Source organism: Mustelus asterias, chromosome 26 (genome assembly GCF_964213995.1).
Source record: "Mustelus asterias chromosome 26, sMusAst1.hap1.1, whole genome shotgun sequence".
Taxonomy (NCBI): domain Eukaryota; kingdom Metazoa; phylum Chordata; class Chondrichthyes; order Carcharhiniformes; family Triakidae; genus Mustelus; species Mustelus asterias.
This window is the reverse complement of record NC_135826.1, coordinates 21,945,160-21,965,353: the sequence shown is the minus strand read 5'-3', so window position 1 is coordinate 21,965,353 and position 20,194 is coordinate 21,945,160. Positions and strand designations below refer to the sequence as shown.

At 46.6% G+C, this 20,194-nt stretch overlaps 1 protein-coding gene across 1 annotated transcript in view; it reads left to right on the top strand.

The window, feature by feature from the left end:
• The window catches only part of LOC144479506 (interleukin-6 receptor subunit beta-like), a 96,276-nt gene that overhangs the window by 34,577 nt on the left and 41,505 nt on the right, over positions 1 to 20,194 (top strand). Inside the window, exons 3-5 of the mRNA XM_078198238.1 lie at positions 1,987 to 2,301; positions 10,090 to 10,222; positions 13,803 to 13,984. Of these exons, the coding sequence (XP_078054364.1) occupies positions 1,987 to 2,301; positions 10,090 to 10,222; positions 13,803 to 13,984 (630 nt within the window). The remainder of the gene's footprint in view (positions 1 to 1,986; positions 2,302 to 10,089; positions 10,223 to 13,802; positions 13,985 to 20,194) is intronic.

Genomic DNA, 20,194 nt, shown 5'->3' with positions numbered 1-20,194 from the left:
AAACCCACACTCCTGGCATTGTGAGGCAGCAGTGCTAACCACTGTGCCATAGCCAATTGAGCTAGATGGAACATGGGCTTAGGAGTAGACCTTACAACCTCTGGCACTGTGAGGCAGGGTCCCTGGTGGTGTGAGGCAGCAATGCTAACCACTGTGCCAATGTGCTGCCCTCTTCAGTGCCTCTAGCACTAATGTATTTAGAGTGGTATTATGAACTTGGGTGCGGGGAGTAGCCAATGCACACTGCAGTCATTAATGAGCTCTAGAGGCACTTATACCGGTCAAAGTAGGACTTTGACCTCCCTGAACTCAGGCCTCCCTGAGTCCCAGGTGAGAATTCCACTGACTGAGCCAAACTGATGCCTATATTAAAGGGGAGGGTTTTGGCTTTTGTTCATTTAGGTACATGGTTAGTCTAAAGTGCTAAGTGTGAATACCAACTCTTGTGTTTGCAGGTGTTAAAAGGATAGGATTTTGCAAATTGGGTCGTTCAGTTTAGAATTAGTAACCACGCCAATTTCACCACTGTGTCATGCCAAGACTAAGTGTGGTTTTATTATGCATCATGTCATTGTAGCTCAGTGGAATGTGTGAAAATCACCTTGAATTGGATTTAAATCTGCACAAGTTAGTTCAAGAAAATTAACTAGTTGCTTATTTGATTTGTTACTTCTGGGGCCTTGCTATGTTTAAAATCACTATCGTATTTGCGTGTAAATGATGATTATGTCACTCAAAAGCAGTTGGTCCTGAAATGCCTTGGAATGTCCGGAGGGTATAACAAGAGATATATAGATCAAATTATTTCTTGTCTCTAAGTTATGGAAGAATATACACTCGAACAAATGAGCAAAAATTTCACTAATTCTGTCAATAACCACATTATGAGGTGATCAAATTGGGCATCTGCTGCCCACCCCATCTCCGTTAAGACCATAGTTTGGGGTCAGCTAAACATTTTTACCCTCCAACCCACCCATTCTTGGGTCTTTAAAAAAATCCTGATTCAACTACGCCTAAGATTGAGCATTTATAAGCACTGTTTCATATTTCATAATGTTCCACGGTACTTGACATAATATCGTTACATTGAAATGCGCACACTTGTGCTGCGTAGGTGAAGGTGGAAGCCATTGTTGCACAGAAGGAGCAGAATTTAATTTCCTCCCCTAAGATGGATTTGGAGGGGCATTTAATCAGGTGGGTGGGTGCCAGGAGGGACCCGACCGGCTTCCCACCACTGCCCCCCATTAGGTCCTGGTTAGGAAGGCTCATGGGCGGCCTACTTAAGGGCCCCATAATGCTAGCGGCAGCCAGGAAGCCTAAAAAGCAAATCCTGCCAAGTTTGCTTGCAAGCTCCCCAGTGGGGTCCCTCATTCAAACGGACTCTGCAATGCTTGATCCACCCCACTGTCCTTTCTTGGCATCACTGCCACATCCCCCACCCCCCACCCACCCCATGCTAACAAACCGCTCCCTGTCCTCACTACCTCACTGACCTGCGACCTGGGTCTCTCACTGATCTTGGGCCTCTGGTGGGCGCAGAGCTGGTAATTGCCACCGCTCCCCTGGTGCTGCTGACAGAGGCCGGTGGCTGCCGAGGGCGGTTGAGGGGGAGGTGGCTGAGACATCTGTACTCTGGGTCCTTGATCCTGGGAAAGAGCTGGCCACTTAAGTGCCTGACTGGCACTTACTGTTACGAGCCTTTCCCAAAAGAAGTGACGGGATTGGCGGGAGGGGGGGGTGCAGTTCTCACTGGCAAATGGATCGGCAAGACCTCTATCACCTGGATTAAATTTGGCCCAAGATCTCATAAACCACATGAGGTGAATAATCAGTTATTCTGTTTGAACAAGCCTTCCATGACAGGTACACAAACCGTACTGTCAGTAAAGGTCATAACATTTTAATTCTGTTTTAGGTTGATGCAATTGTGTGGTCTGGTCTGTAAGGATCACTAAGGATTGCTGTTGTTTTAATTTTCAGGAGCTGCCAGTGTGTCCTGGAAGAACTGCAGCCTTTTGACATTGAATTCACCCGTTCTCCACCTCGGCCATCGGCTGTCAGCCACTTGCCAATTGAAAAGCGAAGACTGCGCTTTTGATCACCAAGTTAGTGCTACCAACATCGTCTGGAGAATGAACGAGGAGGAGTTTTCTAGGAGCCAGTACAGAGCGTTGAACCAAAGCGTGTCGACATTGATCATACCTCATTTCAATCGCTTGCATGGGAACCTGACTTGTTCCATCTGGTACAATGAGTCACTGCAGCTCCTTCAGTGGGCGGAGGTCAAAGCTGGGTGTAAGTTTGGAAAAGAAGTGAATGGGATTTCAGTTAATGAGAGTCAAAATACATCAGTGCTAAATGATGTTCAGTTGGGTGTTAGTTTCATTGTTAGTATTAGTATTGAGTCACCTCATCAACATTATTCATATTTTCACAAAACTTATGTTTTCGCTCATGGGGTGGAATTTTCCTGTCACAGAAACCCTACAGTACAGAAAGAGGCCATTCGGCCCATCGAGTCTGCACCGACCACAATCCCACCCAGGCCCTACCCCCATATCCCTACATATTTTACCCGCTAATCCCTCTAATCTACGCATCCCAGGACACTAAGGGGCAATTTTTAGCATGGCCAATCAACCTAACCCGCACATCTTTGGACTGTGGGAGGAAACCAGAGCACCCAGAGGAAACCCACGCAGACACGAGGAGAATGTGCAAACTCCACACAGACAGTGACCCAAGCCGGGAATCGAACCCAGGTCCCTGGAGCTGTGAAGCAGCAGTGCTAACCACTGTGCTACCGTGCCGCCCACCATGGGAATTGTAACGGGCAGGACATAAAATTTGGTGAATCATGCAAAGATCTGTTGACTTTGGGCAGCAATTTCCGGTCTTGGGGTGAGCGCGGCTAGAAAATCCCACCCATAGCCTTAAAACAAAATAGTGTTCTGTTTTAGTGTGAAATAATAGCTGGTTAGCTCCCTACAGTGCAGAAGGAGGCCATTCAGTCCATCCAGTCTGCATCGACCCTCTGACAGAGTATCTTACCCAGGCCCTCTACCCCACCCTCTCCACGTAACCCTACACATTTACCACAGCTAATCTCCCTAACCTACACACCTTGACACTAAGGGGCAACTTAGCCTTGCCAATCCACCTAACCTGCACATCTTTGGAGTGTGGGTGGAAACCGGAGCACCCGGAGGAAACCCACACAGACACGGGGAAAACGTGCAAGCTCCACAGGTCTAAGATTTGAACCTGCTGCAATTGAGCCCCGATTCCAGTGTTCTCAGTTGACATCAAGTGAGATACTCCAAGGGGTTGTAGCAACCTTTCAAAAGAAACCCTCCTACTTCATGCCCACTATTGACTAATATAAAAAAACAATCAGAGCCATGGAAATGGCACCTAGCTCATGGCATGGCAGACTGTTGATCAATCTCTTGGCCCTTTCAAGGCTTCACAATCTCCACCAAGGAAGGAAGAAAATAAAGGTACAAAACTACAATGGAAGTTAAAGTTGTGCAGTGTGCAAAATGAGTGACTGCTAAATTCCTCACCAGACAATGCTCAGGGCAGAAAAAGATAGGTTCATGTTTTGAACAATCTGATGACAAGAGTTCACTTGATCCCAATTGGCTAAATACGGATTTCCAAAGCTTTGTTTTCATTTAAATTTTATGTTAAACCCCGATTTGGATTTGTAGCAAATTCAACAATAAGTCCGCCAAGTTTTTTAAAGATCTTTTGACGTTAAACCGAGCTCCCTTCTTTTATTTTTATTCATTTGTGGGACATGGGTGTCGCTGGCTGGCCAGCATTTATTGTAAGAAGTTTAACAACACCAGGTTAAAGTCCAACAGGTTTATTTGGTAGCAAAAGCCACACAAGCTTTCGGAGCTCCAAGCCCCTTCTTCAGGTGAGTGGGAATTCTGTTCACAAACAGGGCATATAAAGACACAAACTCAATTTACATGAATAATGGTTGGAATGCGAATACTTACAGCTAATCAAGTCTTTAAGAAACAAACAACGTGAGCGGAGAAAGCATCAAGACAGGCTAAAAAGATGTGTATTGTCTCCAGACAAGACAGCCAGTGAAACTCTGCAGGTCCAGGCAAGCTGTGGAGGTTACAAATAGTGTGACATGAACCCAATATCCCGGTTGAGGCCAAGCTCGTGTGTGCGGAACTTGGCTATCAGTTTCTGCTCAGCGACTCTGCGCCGTCGTGTGTCACAAAGGCCGCCTTGGAGAATGCTTACCCGAATATCAAAGGCCGAATACCCGTGACTGCTGAAGTGCTCCCCAACAGGAAGAGAACAGTCTTAGGTAATTGTCTGCCTCCCGAAGATACACAAGGCAAACACACCCGGTCGTCCCATCGTATCAGGCAATGGGACCCTGTGCGAGAACCTCTCCGGCCATGTCGAGGGCATCCTGAAACCCATTGTACAAAGAACCCCCAGCTTTTGTCGCGACACGACGGACTTCCTACAGAAACTCAACGCACATGGAGCAGTTGAACCAGGAGCACTCCTCGTCACAATGGATGTCTCGGCACTCTACACCAGCATCCCCCATGACGATGGCATTGCTGCAACGGCCTCAGTGCTCAGCGCCAACAACTGCCAGTTTCCAGATGCAATTTTACATCTCATCCGCTTCATCCTGGACCACAATATCTTCACCTTCAACAACCAGTTCTTCATCCAGACACACGGAACAGCCATGGGGACCAAATTCGCACCTCAATATGCCAACATCTTCATGCACAGGTTCGAACACGACTTCTTCACCGCACGGGACCTTCAACCGATGCTATACACAAGATGCATCGATGACATTTTCTTCCTTTGGACTCATGGTGAACAATCACTGAAACAACTCTATGATGACATCAACAAGTTCCATCCCACCATCAGACTCACCATAGACTACTCTCCGGAATCGGTTGCATTCTTGGACACACGCATCTCCATTAAGGACGGTCACCTCAGCACCTCACTGTACCGCAAGCCCACGGATAACCTCACGATGCTCCACTTCTCCAGCTTCCACCCTAAACATGTTAAAGAAGCCATCCCCTACGGACAAGCCCTCCGTATACACAGGATTTGCTCGGATGAGGAGGATCCCAACAGACACCTCCAGACGCTGAAAGATGCCCTCATAAGAACAGGATATAGCGCTCGACTCATTGATCAACAGTTCCAACGTGCCACAGCGAAACACCGCACCGACCTCCTCAGAAGACAAACACGGGACACAGTGGACAGAGTACCCTTCGTCGTCCAGTACTTCCCCGGAGCGGAGAAGCTACGGCATCTCCTCTGGAGCCTTCAACATGTCATTGATGAAGACGAACATCTCGCCAAGGCCATCCCCACACCCCCACTTCTTGCCTTCAAACAACCGCACAACCTCAAACAGACCATTGTCCGCAGCAAACTACCCAGCCTTCAGGAGAACAGTGACCACGACACCACACAACCCTGCCACAGCAACCTCTGCAAGACATGCCGGATCATTGACACAGATGCCATCATCTCACGTGAGAACACCATCCACCAGGTACATGGTACATACTCTTACAACTCAGCCAACGTTGTCTACCTGATACGCTGCAGGAAAGGATGTCCCGAGGCATGGTACATTGGGGAAACTATGCAGACGCTACGACAACGGATGAATGAACACCGCTCGACAATCACCAGGCAAGACTGTTTTCTTCCTGTTGGGGAGCACTTCAGCGGTCACGGGCATTCAGCCTCTGATATTCAGGTAAGTGTTCTCCAAGGCGGCCTTCGCGACACAGGACGGCGCAGAGTCGCTGAGCAGAAACTGATAGCCAAGTTCCGCACACACGAAGACGGCCTGAACCGGGATATTGGGTTCATGTCACACTATTTGTAACCCCCACAGCTTGCCTGGACCTGCCGAGTTTCACTGGCTGTCTTGTCTGGAGACAATACACATCTTTTTAGCCTGTCTAGATGCTCTCTCCACTCACGTTGTTTGTTTCTTAAAGACTTGATTAGCTGTAAGTATTCGCATTCCAACCATTATTCATGTAAATTGAGTCTGTGTCTTTATATGCCCTGTTTGTGAACAGAATTCCCACTCACCTGAAGAAGGGGCTTGGAGCTCCGAAAGCTTGTGTGGCTTTTGCTACCAAATAAACCTGTTGGACTTTAACCTGGTGTTGTTAAACTTCTTACTGTGTTTACCCCAGTCCAACGCCGGCATCTCCACATCAGCATTTATTGCCCATCCCTGGTTGCCCTTGAGAAGGTGGTGGTGAGCCGCCGCCTTGAATCGCTGCAGTCCACGTGCTGTGGGTTGACCCACAATGCCGTTAGGGAGGGAATCCAGGATTTTGACCCAGCGACTGCGAAAGAATGGCAATATATTTCCAAGTCAGGATGGTGAGTAGCTTGGATGGGAACTTGCAGGTGGTGGTGTTCCCATTTATCTGCTGCCTTTGTCCTTCTAGATGGAAGTGACTGTGGGTTTGGAAGGTGCTGTCTAAGGATCTTTGGGGAATTGCTGCAGGGCATCTTGTAGATAGTACACACTGTTGCTACTGAGCGTCGGTGGTGGAAGGATTGAATGTTTGTAGATGTGGTGCCAATCAAGCAGGCTGCTTTGTCCTGGATGGTGTCAAGCTTCTTGAGTGTTGTTGGAGCTGCACCCATCCAGGCAAGTGGGGAGTATTCCATCACACTCCTGACTTGTGTCTTGTAGACAGTGGATAGGCTTTGGGGATCCAGGAGGTGAGTTACTCGCCGCAGTATTCCTAGCCTCTAACCTGCTGATGTAGCCACTGTGTTTATGTGGTGAGTCTCTTTGAGTTTCTGGTCAATGGTAACCCCAAGGATGTTGACTGTGGGGGATTTGGTGATGGTAACACCATTGAATGTCAAGGGGCGGTGGTTAGAGTGTCTCTTAATGGTGATGGTCATTACCTGGCATTTGTGTGGCGCAGATGTTACCTGCCACTTGTCAGCTGAAACCTGGATGTTGTCCAGATCTTGTTGCATTTGAACACGGACTGCTTTATTATCAGAGGAATCGCGAATGGTGCTGAACATTGTGCAATCATCGGTGAACATCCCCACTTCTGACCTTATGACGGAGAGAACATCATTGATGAAGCAGCTGAAGATTGTTGGGCCTGGGACACTACCCTGAGGGACTCCTGGTGTTTTTGGGTGGATGTTAAAAATCACGTGGCACTATTTTGAAGAAGAGTGGGGAGTTATCCCCAACGTCCTGGCCAACAATTATCTCTCAATCAACACCACAAGATCAGTTTATCCAGGCATGATCGCGTTGTTGCTTGTGCGAGCTTGCTGTGTGCTTCCTGGCTAACAAGAACGACTACTCTTCAAACAGTACTTCATTGTGAAGCGGAATAGGACATCCTGAGATTGTGAAAGGCACTATATAAATGCAAGTCTTTTTTATTCATTTTTACGTCCCTCACACTCTGTGCTGTGCATCCATCCCTAAGGAGGTTAGATGGACTCTGTGCTCTGTGCAGCTAGTATGGCTTTTGCGATTGTTGCATCTGGTTTGAAAATGTCTGAAGTATTTTTTTCACCAGCTCTAGGTGGCAGAGTTGAGCCCATGCCCTAATTTTAACTTTGTGCAAGTGGATTTTGATTTGATTTATTATTGTCACATGTATTAGTATTCAGTGAAAAGTATTGTTTCTTGTGCGCTACACAGACAAAGCATACCGTTCATAGGGAAGGAAGGGGAGAGTGCAGAATGTAGTGTTACAGTCATTGTTAGAGTGTAGAGAAAGATCAACTTAATGCGAGGTAGGTCCATTCAAAAGTCTGATGGCAGCAGGGAAGAAGCTGTTCTTGAGACGGTTGGTACGTGATCTCAGACTTTTGTACCCTTTTCCCGATGGAGGGAGATGGAAGAGAGAATGTTCTGGGTGCGTGATTATGCTGGCTGCTTTCCCGAGGCAGCGGGAGGTGAAGACAGAGTCACTGGATGGGTTTTGAGTGAATTAACATCTCACCCGGTGGCCGGAGTTTTACCGCCCCGCACGCCACAGGAATCGGAGCGGGCGAGGGGCAGGCAATCGGGAGGTCCATTGACCTCGGGTGGGATTTTATGGGTTCAGGACGAGCGAAGCTGTAAAATCCTGCCCGATGTATTAAGGACCTGCTCTTTGCCTATCCTCTCCCCATCATAATTCAAACTGAAATATAGAAATAATTGCAGGGGTGGGGGCTAAATTTAAACATTTTAATCTAAAAGAAAATATGAAGAAGGCTTTCCAAGGCGAACAAGATGCTATTTATAATCTTCGATAGTTACCAGCCTAAACTGTAAAAGCAAGATTATTCGTGTCAATATTTCATAGCTGGTTTAATAATGTGAACATGGTTTGCGAATATAGCCTATCGTTAACAAAGCAATAAATCTCACCAAGCAGACTATTAATGCAGCAAAATCATCATGAAAATAAAAAGACAATTTTTTTAGAATATTGAGTTCAAAATCAAATCTTGTGAGATCTAGGCGATTACTGCCACCTACTGGAACATGAAGTGCACCACACAAAAGTTTAGTATTTCCAGTCGCAAGGAAGAGGTTTTTGATGTGATTCTGACAAAGAATGTAGTTTCTTTGGTGTCAAGGTCAATATTCATCCAGCAGGTTATCTAGGATTGCAACGGGATCTTGATCAATTGGGCCAGTGGGCTGATGAATGGTAGATGGAGTTTAATTTAGATAAATGCGAGGTGATGCATTTTGGTAGATCAAACCAGGACAGGACTTGCTCAGTTAATGGTAGGGTGTTGGGTAGAGTTATAGAACAAAGAGATCTGGGGTTCAGGTTCATAACTCCTTGAAAGTGGAGTCACAGGTGTACAGGGTGGTGAAGAAGCATGCTTGATTTCATTGGTCAGAACATTGAATACAGGACTTGGGACGTCTTGTTGAAGTTGTACAATGATGGGGAGATGCTGGCGTTGGACTGGGGTAAATACAGTAAGAAGTCTCACAACACCAGGTTAAAGTCCAACAGGTTTATTTGGTAGCACAAGCCACTAGCTTTCGGAGCGCTGCTCCTTCATCAGGTAAGTGGAAGTTCTGTTCACAAACAGGGCATATAAACGCACAAACTCAATTTACAAAACAATGGTTGGAATGCGAGTTTTTACAGGTAATCAAGTCTTAACGGTACAGACAATGTGAGTGGAGAGAGGGTTAAGCACAGGTTAAAGAGATGTGTATTGTCTCCAGCCAGGACAGTTAGTGAGATTTTGCAAGCCCAGTCAAGTCGTGGGGATTACAGATAGTGTGACATGAACCCAAGATCCCGGTTGAGGTCGTCCTCATGTGTGCGGAACTTGGCTATCAGTCTCTGCTCAGCGACTCTGCGTTGTCGTGTGTCGCGAAGGCCGCCTTGGAGAAAGCTTACCCGAAGATCGAGGCTGAATGCCCGTGACCGCTGAATAACCTAACCTGCACAGCCTTAGACTGTGGGAGGAAACCGGAGCACCCGGAGGGAACCCACGTAGATATGGGGAGAATGTGCAAACTCCACACAGTCACCCAAGCCGGGAATCAAACCCAGGTCCCTGGAGCTGTGAGGCAGCAATGCTAACCACTATGCTACCGTGCCACCCATGTCAATGGATAGGATAGGAGGCTGGTTTTGCGTGATGGACTGGGCTACATTCACAAAACTTTATAGTTTCTTGCGGTTTTGGCGGGGGAGATAGGGAGAAGCTTACATTGACGGAAAGATCGAGAATCCGAGGACGCCGATTTAAGTTGAATGGCGAAAGGACCAATGGCAATGAGAAAAGGGCCTTTTTAGACAGCAACTGGTTAGGATGTAGAATTCACTGTCCGAGTGTGTGGCGGAAGCCAATTTAATTGTGCCTTTCAAAAGGGAATTGGACAAGCGCCTGAAGAGAGAAGATCGGCAGGGCTATGGAAACTGGGATAGGGAATGGGACTGGCTGGCTTGTTCTTACGGACAGGGCAGAGACACGATGGGCTGAATGGCTGTAAAAATTCTGTGTGTCTTCTGTCTCTTCCAGTTCCTCCAGGGAGGCCACGCCTTTCATCCTGCACCTCGTACTGGACTTCATTTCTGTTACAAAGCATCATTTGTCATTGGGATTCTGGACCTGAAACCTATCTAGAAACAAACTTCACGCTACACATATCCGAGTGAGTCATCCAATTCGCAAATTAACATTGTTCATTCAAAACTGGACAGTGTCTTTGTCTATCAGACGTAGCGTAATCCATCAAACCCAAAGCTGAACCCACCGTTCTCCATTCCTGTTTCTAATATACAGGTCTGGGATCCTTTTTCCGTAAATCCAGAAAGGGAAAACATCCAAAAATCGCATATTGTTGAACCTCGGTTGAACCTTTAGGGCAAAATGTTCCCATCCCACCCACCATGGGAATCGTAGCGGGTGGGATAGGACCATGCAAAGTTCCATTGACCTCAGGCAGGATTTTCCGGTCTTGGGGCGAACGCACCCAGAAAATCCTGCCTTTAGTGTGGGAAATCTAGTTGTCTTATCTGCGCTTTTTATCTTGCAATTTTTGTGATGACTTGATTTGATTTATTATTGTCACATGTATTGGGGTACAGTGAAACGTATTGTTTCTTGTGCGCTATGCAGGCAAAGCATACTGTTCATAAAGTACAAGAGGGAGAAAGAAAATGATAGAGTGCTGAATATAGCGTAAAAGACTTTGAATCCTGTTTTAGAAATGCAGAACAGCCATATAAGATGAAATTCGAGGATATGTTGTGGACAGCTCACATGGAGGCGACACGGTGGCACAGTGGATAGTACTGCTGCCTCACAGCACCAGGGACACGTGTTCGATTCCTGGCTTGGGTCACTGTCTGTGCAGAGTCTGCACGTTCTCCCCGTGTCTGCGTGGGTTTCCTCCGGGTACTCAGGTTTCCTCCCACAGTCTGAAGGATGTGCTGGCCATGCTAAATTGTCCCTCAGTGTACCCGAACAGGCGCCGGAGTGTGGCGACTAGAGGATTTTCAGTCAATTCATTGTAGTATTAATGTAAGTCTGCTTGTGATACTAATAAATAAACTTTAAAACTGAATGACCCCTTTGAATGACATTGTCGATTAATGCTTAATTTTGAGTTACAGATCCATAAACACAATCACTTCATTCAGCTTGCCAAACTTTAAGTGACATGGGGCCCTTAGTTTCAGCAGAATGGGGGCGGGCTTTTGTCCAGTTTGGTTGGATTGGATGCACGTTTGGGTCTTGGAGCAAGGCTTGGTGTTCCAGTACAGCTGACAACACCTTTCCAGATTTTGACCGCTCAAAAGGTTCATTAAAAGGTATAACGTTTCCATGCATTACTTGTTACTTCAGATTTCACAGGTTGCGCTACAGATTCAGCAGATCTGAAGGAGGAAGTGATCCCAAAAAGCTGTTAGTCTCTTGCTGGAATTTTCACCTTGACATTGACTCCAAGTACTCCAGGTCACCAGGCAACAAGAAAAAAATGGGAATAAAAACAAACCATGAAAAGTAAACTTCACAAAAGCAATACCTATATTTTGTAATCCTTAATAATACCTGTAACCGCTATCTAGAAAAAGACTTCTGCAGATATGCATTTACACCACCCTGTTACGATTCCTGTAGTGAGCTGGACAGGAAAATTCCACCCAACATTTCTATCGTAATAGGTGCACAATGTTTTATGTCTATGATGAAAATTGATTATCCATAACAAGTGGAACTAATCTAATTTTAATCTATACAATAAACTTATATGATGGAAATAGTGATGCCTTGGAAGTTGCGAGATGTCAGGAAACTTTTAGAAAGACATTTTGAAGCATTTATATGTCTTATATGCATCATCAGATCTTTAGTCCATTATCAATATTAACTTGGGAAATGGGCGCAGAACTGACAGACTCATACGGTGGGATTTTCCAACTGCATTTGCCCCAAAACAGGAAAATTCTGCCCCAAAACGGGAAAATTCTGCCCAAGTCAATGGACCTTTTGCATGGTCCCCCTTCCCGCACATTTTGGACTGGGAGGAAACTGGAGCACCCAGAGGAAACCCATGCAGACACGGGGAGAATGTACAAACTCCACATAGGCACTCACTCAAGGCTGGAATCGAACCCAGGTCCCTGGCGCTGTGAGGCAGCAGTGCTAACCACTGTGTCACCGTGCGGCTCCTGAGGAAAGAATGGGTTTGATGAGGAGACTGGACAAGAAACCTGTTGATTTCGACATAGTGAGGATGTAGATAGGTGGAGTTGCGTGTAGGATAGTTTTTGGAACTTAGGCGAGAAAATGAATTTCAATTTAAATAAGGTATGGATAAGAAAAATTGCAACGGAAGAAAATAAATGAAAGCTTAATGGTGTCAGAAGGATCAGTTATGACAGGTACAAAACAGGCGTTAAAAGATTATCTACAAGTTTAAATGACAACTGGAATTAAACAACAAATAACTTTGACTATTTAGACTGACTGTACTGGTTATCCAGGGAATGCATTTTCACAGCTTCTCCCACTTTACTGCCATGTCTTTGGTGGAACTTGAGCACATGTTCTATTGCATTTCTAGCCAGGTTGAAAGCACCCGCAAAGCGGGAAAGCTCTGAAAAAACATAAGACTGGATTCTATAAAGATGATAGAAATCATAGAAACATAGAAACCCAACAGTGCAGAAGGAGGCCATTCGGCCCATCGAGTCTGCACCGACCACAATCCCACCCAGGCCCTACCCCCACATATTTACCTGCTAATCCCTCTAACCTACGCATCTCAGGACTCTAAGGGGCAATTTTTAACCTGGCCAATCAACCTAACCCGCACATCTTTGGACTGTGGGAGGAAACCGGAGCACCCGGAGGAAACCCACGCAGACACGAGGAGAATGTGCAAACTCCACACAGACGGTGACCCGAGCCGGGAATCGAACCCAGGACCCTGGAGCTGTGAAGCAGCAGTGCTAACCACTGTGCTACCGTGCCGCCCACGGTATGATGTCCTAATCCTGTGAGATTGGTGAATCAGTTCCCCGCGACTCGGGTCCCAGTGACTGTGAAGGATTGGCAACATAGGTCCAAGTCAGCACAGTCTGTGACTTTAAGTGGAACTTGGAGCTAAAGGTGTTGCCATGCTGGCCTCATCCCCCTAACTGGTGAATGTTGTGGACTCTGAAGGCGATGCTTGGTGAATCAGTGCAGTGCATCTTGTAAATTCTATGCACGGCAGCTATGGTGCACCATTTGTGGATGTTCATGCCAGTCAGTGGGGTGACGAACTAGCAAACTGTTTCATCTGGAATGGTGTTGAGCCTCTTGAATGTTGCTGGAGCTACGACCCATCAGAGAGGTGAAGATATGTGACACCGAGGGCTGAATTTTCTGGCCTTTCCTGCCGGCGGGATCTTTTGGTCCCACCGATGGCGACCCCCCCTCAACATGGCGGGTTCCTGGGCAATGCAGCAGAACAATGGAAAACACCATAAACATCGGCGGGACTGGAAGATCCTGCCGCCAGCCAATGGCAAGCTGCCTCTGCTGCTGTAAAACATGCCCCGAGGGGGGTGGAAAATCCCATCTGGGAATCAGGAAGTGAACTGCTCCCCATCGTCTGACCTGCTTTAGTGACCTTGCGTTTATGTAGCTGGTCCAGTTCAGTTTTGTGTGTGCATGTACTTGGTGCATATGTCATTACAGACAAGTTTGTTCTAAAGTTTTATGCTTCTTATCCATTTCAGAACTATTGGCAACTGTAGCGACAGATATTTAGACCCAAAGAATTGCACTACAAGTAGCACCAAGAATTCGTGCCTGGTACTCGTTTCAAATTTGGCTTCTTACCACGACATCTGGGTGACTGCTAAGAACGAGCTTCACACAGAGACATCCAGCCATATGTGCCTTGATGGCATGTTGATGGGTAAGAACAGATGTGGTTCATCGAATGTTGAAAACAGATGTTAAAATGGCGGTCAATCAGTGCGAGATTTTGTTAACCATTGATGAGAATGAGGCAGATATTTTGGTTTATGTCGGATAAAATGATTGCAGATAAAAGAGCATGAACTAAATAATAAACAGCTGATTGGCTTTTTGGCATTGTAAGTCCATCAGAATTACAAACACGTTTGTGTAAATTTTCTGAAAATAAGTTAATGTTGATTTTCCATATAGAATTATTGAATCCCTACAGTGCAGAAGGAGGCCATTCGGCCCATCGAGTCTGCACCGACCACAATCCCAGCCAGTCCCCACCACCCCCATAACCCCATGCCCCTAGCTAGTCCCCCTGACACTTAGGGGCAATTTAGCATGGCCAATCAACCTAACCCGCACATCTCCACGCAGTCACCCAAGCTGGGAATCGAACCTGGGTCCCTGGCGCCATAAGGCAGCAGTGCTAACCTCTGTGCCACCCACAAATTACAAAGACTTTGGTGCAAAAATTTCATTCCTTTTATGTTACAGCGCTGATTTCAGGTGCTAGAACATGCTTCCGCACCTGATTTTAATACACAAGGACACTAAGAAATGGGAGCAGGAGTGGACCTCTCGACCCTTCGAGTGACATGGGGATCTCCCTTATCATTTGCTGTTTGTAACTCTGGTTTTACTCCGGACTCCAATGAAGGCCCACCAATACCAACTGGAAGCTTGTTTCACTAATCTGCTGGTCTGAACTAATGATGTGGAGATGCCGGCGTTGGACTGGGGTGAACACAGTAAGAGTTTTAACAACACCAGGTTAAAGTCCAACAGGTTTATTTGGTAGCAAACACCATTAGCTTTCGGAGCGCTGCTCCTTCGTCAGATGGAGTGGAAATGTGCTCTCAAACAGGGCACAGAGACACAGAAATCAAGTTACAGAATACTGATTAGAATGCGAATCCCTACACCCTACTGGCTGGCTGTAGGGATTCGCATTCTAATCAGTATTCTGTAACTTGATTTCTGTGTCTCTGTGCACTGTTTGAGAGCACATTTCCACTCCATCTGACAAAGGAGCAGCGCTCCGAAAGCTAATGGTGTTTGCTACCAAATAAACCTGTTGGACTTTAACCTGGTGTTGTCAAAACTCTTAAGGTCTGTTGGTAGGGTACGGGAACCGTGGTGCACGAAGGTTGTGATGAACCTGGTAAATAAGAAAAGAGAGGCGTACAGAAGGTTCAGAGAGCTAGGAGGTGTTAAGGATTTAGAGGAGTATACGCGATGTAGGAAGGAGCTTAAGAAGGAAATTAGGAGAGCGAGAAGGGGTCATGAGAAGACCTTGGCGGGTAAGATTAAGGAGAATCCCAAGGCTTTCTACAAATATGTCAAGAGTAAAAGGATGAGATGTGAAGGCATAGGACCCTTAAAAGGTGAAGGGGGAAAAGTTTGTGCGGAACCGTTAGAAATGGCGGAGGTGCTTAATGAATACTTTACCTCGGTATTCACGGTGGAAAGGGATCTGGGTGGTTGTACTGCTGGATTGCGGAGGACAGAAAGGATCGAGCATGTGGACATAAAGAAAGAGGATGTGTTGGAACTATTGAATGGCATCAAGGTTGGTAAGTCGCCGGGACCGGATGGGATGTACCCCAGGTTACTGTGGGAGGCGAGGGAGGAGATTGCGGAGCCTTTGGCGATGATCTTTGCATCGTCGATGGAGACGGGAGAGGTTCCGGAGGATTGGAGGATTGCGGATGTGGTCCCTATATTCAAGAAAGGGAACAGGGACAGCCCGGGAAATTACCGACCGGTGAGTCTAACCTCAGTGGTTGGTAAGTTGATGGAGAGGATCCTGAGAGACAGGATTTATGATCATCTAGAGAAGTTTAGTATGATCAAAAGTAGTCAGCACGGCTTTGTCAGGGGCAGGTCGTGCCTTACGAGCCTGGTTGAGTTCTTTGAAAATGTGACCAAGCACATTGACGAAGGAAGAGCGGTGGATGTGGTCTATATGGACTTCAGCAAAGCGTTCGATAAGGTCCCCCATGCAAGACTTCTTGAGAAAGTGAGAGGGCATGGGATCCAAGGGGCTGTTGCCTTGTGGATCCAGAACTGGCTTGCCTGCAGAAGGCAGAGAGTGGCTGTGGAGGGGTCTTTCTCTGCATGGAGGTCAGTGACCAGTGGAGTGCCCCAGGGATCTGTTCTGGGACCCTTGCTGTTTGTCATTTTCATAAATGACCTGGATGAGGAAGTGGAGGGATGGGTTGGTAAGTTTGCTGACGACACCAAGGTAGGTGGTGTTGTGGATAGTTTGGAGGGATGTCAGAAGTTGCAGCGAGACATAGATAGAATGCAAGACTGGGCGGAGAAGTGGCAGATGGACTTCAACCCGGATAAGTGTGTAGTGATCCATTTTGGCAGATCCAATGGGATGAAGCAGCAGTATAAAATGAAGGGTACCATTCTTAGCAGTGTAGAGGATCAGAAGGACCTTGGGGTCCGGGTCCATAGGACTCTTAAATCGGCCTCGCAGGTGGAGGATGCGGTCAAGAAGGCGTATGGCGTACTAGCCTTCATTAATCGAGGGATTGAGTTTAGGAGTCGGGAGATAATGCTGCAGCTTTATAGGACCCTGGTTAGACCCCACTTGGAGTACTGCGCGCAGTTCTGGTCACCTCATTACAGGAAAGATGTTGAAGCCATTGAAAGGGTGCAGAGGAGATTTACAAGGATGTTGCCTGGATTGGGGGGCATGCCTTATGAGGATAGGTTGAGGGAGCTTGGTCTCTTCTCCCTGGAGAGACGAAGGATGAGAGGTGACCTGATAGAGGTTTACAAGATGTTGAGGGGTCTGGATAGGGTGGACTCTCAGAGGCTATTTCCAAGGGCTGAAATGGTTGCTACGAGAGGACACAGGTTTAAGGTGCTGGGGGGTAGGTACAGGGGGGATGTCAGGGGTAAGTTTTTCACTCAGAGGGTGGTGGGTGAGTGGAATCGGCTGACGTCGGTGGTGGTGGAGGCAAACTCGTTGGGGTCTTTTAAGAGACTTCTGGATGAGTACATGGGATTTAATGGGATTGAGGGCTATAGATAGGCCTAGAGGTGGGGATGTGATCGGCGCAACTTGTGGGCCGAAGGGCCTGTTTGTGCTGTGGCTTTCTATGTTCTATGTTCTAAAGCAGAGCAAATATGTCCGCTCTCTCAGTGGGAAAATATAGCTCACTTCTGCTTCGTTTGTGTTCACCTTTTGCAACTAGCGATGCCAATGTCAGCCAAATGTAATGCTCCTATCTCTTGTTAGCTTGGCAATGCACTGTTATCAGCCACATGCTCAGCAGCATTCAGTATCAACTCTACATTCATTCTTACAGACACGAGAGCCGGAATTTTACCACCGCGCCCGCGACAGGAATCGTAGCGGGCGAGGGCAGATCATACAAAGATCCTTTGACCTCGGGCGGGAATTTCCAGCCTTGGGGCCAGTGCGGGCGGAAAATCCCGCCCGATGTTTCAAGCAGCAAGATAAGGAGTCGATGCTTGCAAGGAATGGAAATCACCGTTGGATTGCCACTCCACTGCTATTTACGTACCACATTTCTCAGTCGGATTTCTGAACTGGGCCTGCTCAGAAATTAGGAACATAGCCGTTCTCAGAGTCCTTCCTTGTAGCGCAGGAGCATCGGGGGGAGCCAAGCCAAGCTCCCTTTTTATGGCACCAGCTACCATTTAAATGTCTGAGAAATTACAGAGAGAAGGTAAATGGATGAGGGCCGAGGTTGATTGTTGCACCCTTGTATCACAGAACGAAACCAACCATTAAAACTTTATCCTTTATTGCTATCTACTTTTAAAACTGGTCGTCTTCTGCTGAACAAAGAAAGTTAGGATAGCGTCTGCAAGTCACCTGATGACGGAGTTGGCCGTCTGTCTGGGAGCAATCCCCAGGAATGTCAAAGAAAAAATAATTATTTTCTCAGTTTCTGGAATGCCACACCTCACCATGCTGAGTGAGCTACTAACAGACTGATATCTCACCTGGGATTGTTCAGACTAATTGCAAAGAGAACTACAGCCATAGGCTCAGTGGGCCAAAGGGCCTGTTCCTGTGCTGTACTGTTCTTTGTTCTTTATTTACAAAGATGGCATTTGCATAGCATCCTTCTACAGTTCTGTAGAAGGGTCATATGGACTTGAAACACTAACTGTGTTTCTCTCTCCACAGATGCTGCCAGACCTGCTGAGTTTATCCAGCATTTTCAATTTTTATTTCAGATTTCCATCATCCGCAGTATTTTGCTTTTATTTGAGATGTAATTTTCATTTGATAAGCCAACCTTGTTAGCGGAGTCACTGGATCTGCTGTAACAATGGTTTACCAAAAGTCAGCCACTCAACATAGATAGCACCCGTTTCAAAAATTAATGACCATGACATCATCAGTCCTGAAATCAAAGCCAGTGCCGGACGCTGAATAACCGTTCCTTTTGAAGTAATTGTGGAGAAGGAAGGTCTACTTTCTCAGGAATCTAAGGAAATTCAACATGTCTGCCACGACTCTCCCCACTTTTTACAGATGCACCATAGAAAGCATCCTTTCCGGATGTATCACAGCTTTGTATGGCTCCTGCTCTGCCCAAGATCACAAGAAACTTCAAAGGGTCGTGGAAGTAGCCCAGTCCATCACGCAAACCAGCCTCCCATCCATTCACTCTGTCTAGACTTCCTGCTGTCTCGGAAAAGCAGCCTGCATAATCAAGGATCCTACGCACCCCGGACATTCTCTCTTCTACCTTTCTTCGTCAGGAAAGTTTGGGATCATGTACCAACCGTCCCAAGAACAGCTTCTTCCCCGCTGCCATCAGACTTTTGAATGGACCCGCCATATATTAAGCTGATCTTTCTCTGCACCCTAGCTATGACTGTAATACTGTGTTCCTCAGCCTCTCCTTTCCTTCTCCCCTATGTACCCTATGAACCTTTGTCTGTATAACACACATAAGAAACAATACTTTTCACTGTATTCCAAGACATGTGGCAGTAATAAAACAAATCAAATTATAATCCAAGCCTCTGGCCTTCTGGACAGTTTAATGTTACTTCTTTGGTTTTTACAGCCAGTCTGCTGTTTGACGTCCAATTGGTAAGACACAATGAAGCAGCCTCGTCCAGGCAGAACACCCTGCCCATATAACCTTACTCGGCTGGAAGATTTTTTTCCATCGCCTACAGACCCAACTCAATTTCTGCATGTCTATCTCATCTTGTGACATCAGCTCAACAGAAAAGCAAATCCTACAACGCCGGTATTCAGCCAGCCGAACCTGAACACTTACATTAAAGAAGTCCCTCATTGGGCTCTAACTCTAGAACTCACCTAAACCGATATAGATTGAGCATCCTTTATCCTCAAAGCCGGACATATCCCAAAGCCCCACTTTATTTTGAACCTTGTTGATCTTTAGCACGGGACACTCCTGACCCAAGCCAAGCCGACATGAACCTCACCAAACTTCAGCGTGGGGAGTCTCTGACCCCGGCTGACACTGATGTTGATGAGGCAGATGAAGCTGGAAGAACAATTCAAGAATTCCGCCCAGCAGACTACACCGACACTCTGAAATCTCTCCTACAAGCAGGATTGTGGATAACGCCATGGGTGGGAACCTATTATAGGTGCACTCCCTATATTCAGCGATCCATCTTACTTTTCCAGCCTTTTATTTAAACTTTAGACTGTAGCAAGCCGAGGCTTCAGCCACTAGGACGTAACCAGGCCTAAGTCTAAAACTGAAATGAGTTGAAACTTGAAACACCAATCGACCCTGAGGGTTTTGGATGAATGATACTTGACCTGTATTCATTTGTCTATGGTCCTTGGACTGTAAAACTCCTCCTCTTCTCTATCCCCTCTCTTTACTGTGTGAACGTACATCAGAGGATGTTTCAGACTCTCCCTTTCGGGGATTTTGAATGTGCCAAAAATAAACGAACCTCCTGATTTAATCCTAGCTTGTGTTTGTTGTGGATTTGTAGTCAGATTGGATCACAAAATCCAAGAGTTTGGGAAAATGTGCCACCACCTTTTTTTTACCAAAACCTAATTCAAACACCTGTGTATGGACAGGTGGTAATAATAGGAAATCAGTGAGCTTTGAACTGTCTCTCCTGTCCGTAACGGTGGCAGATGGTGGGTTAAGGGGTA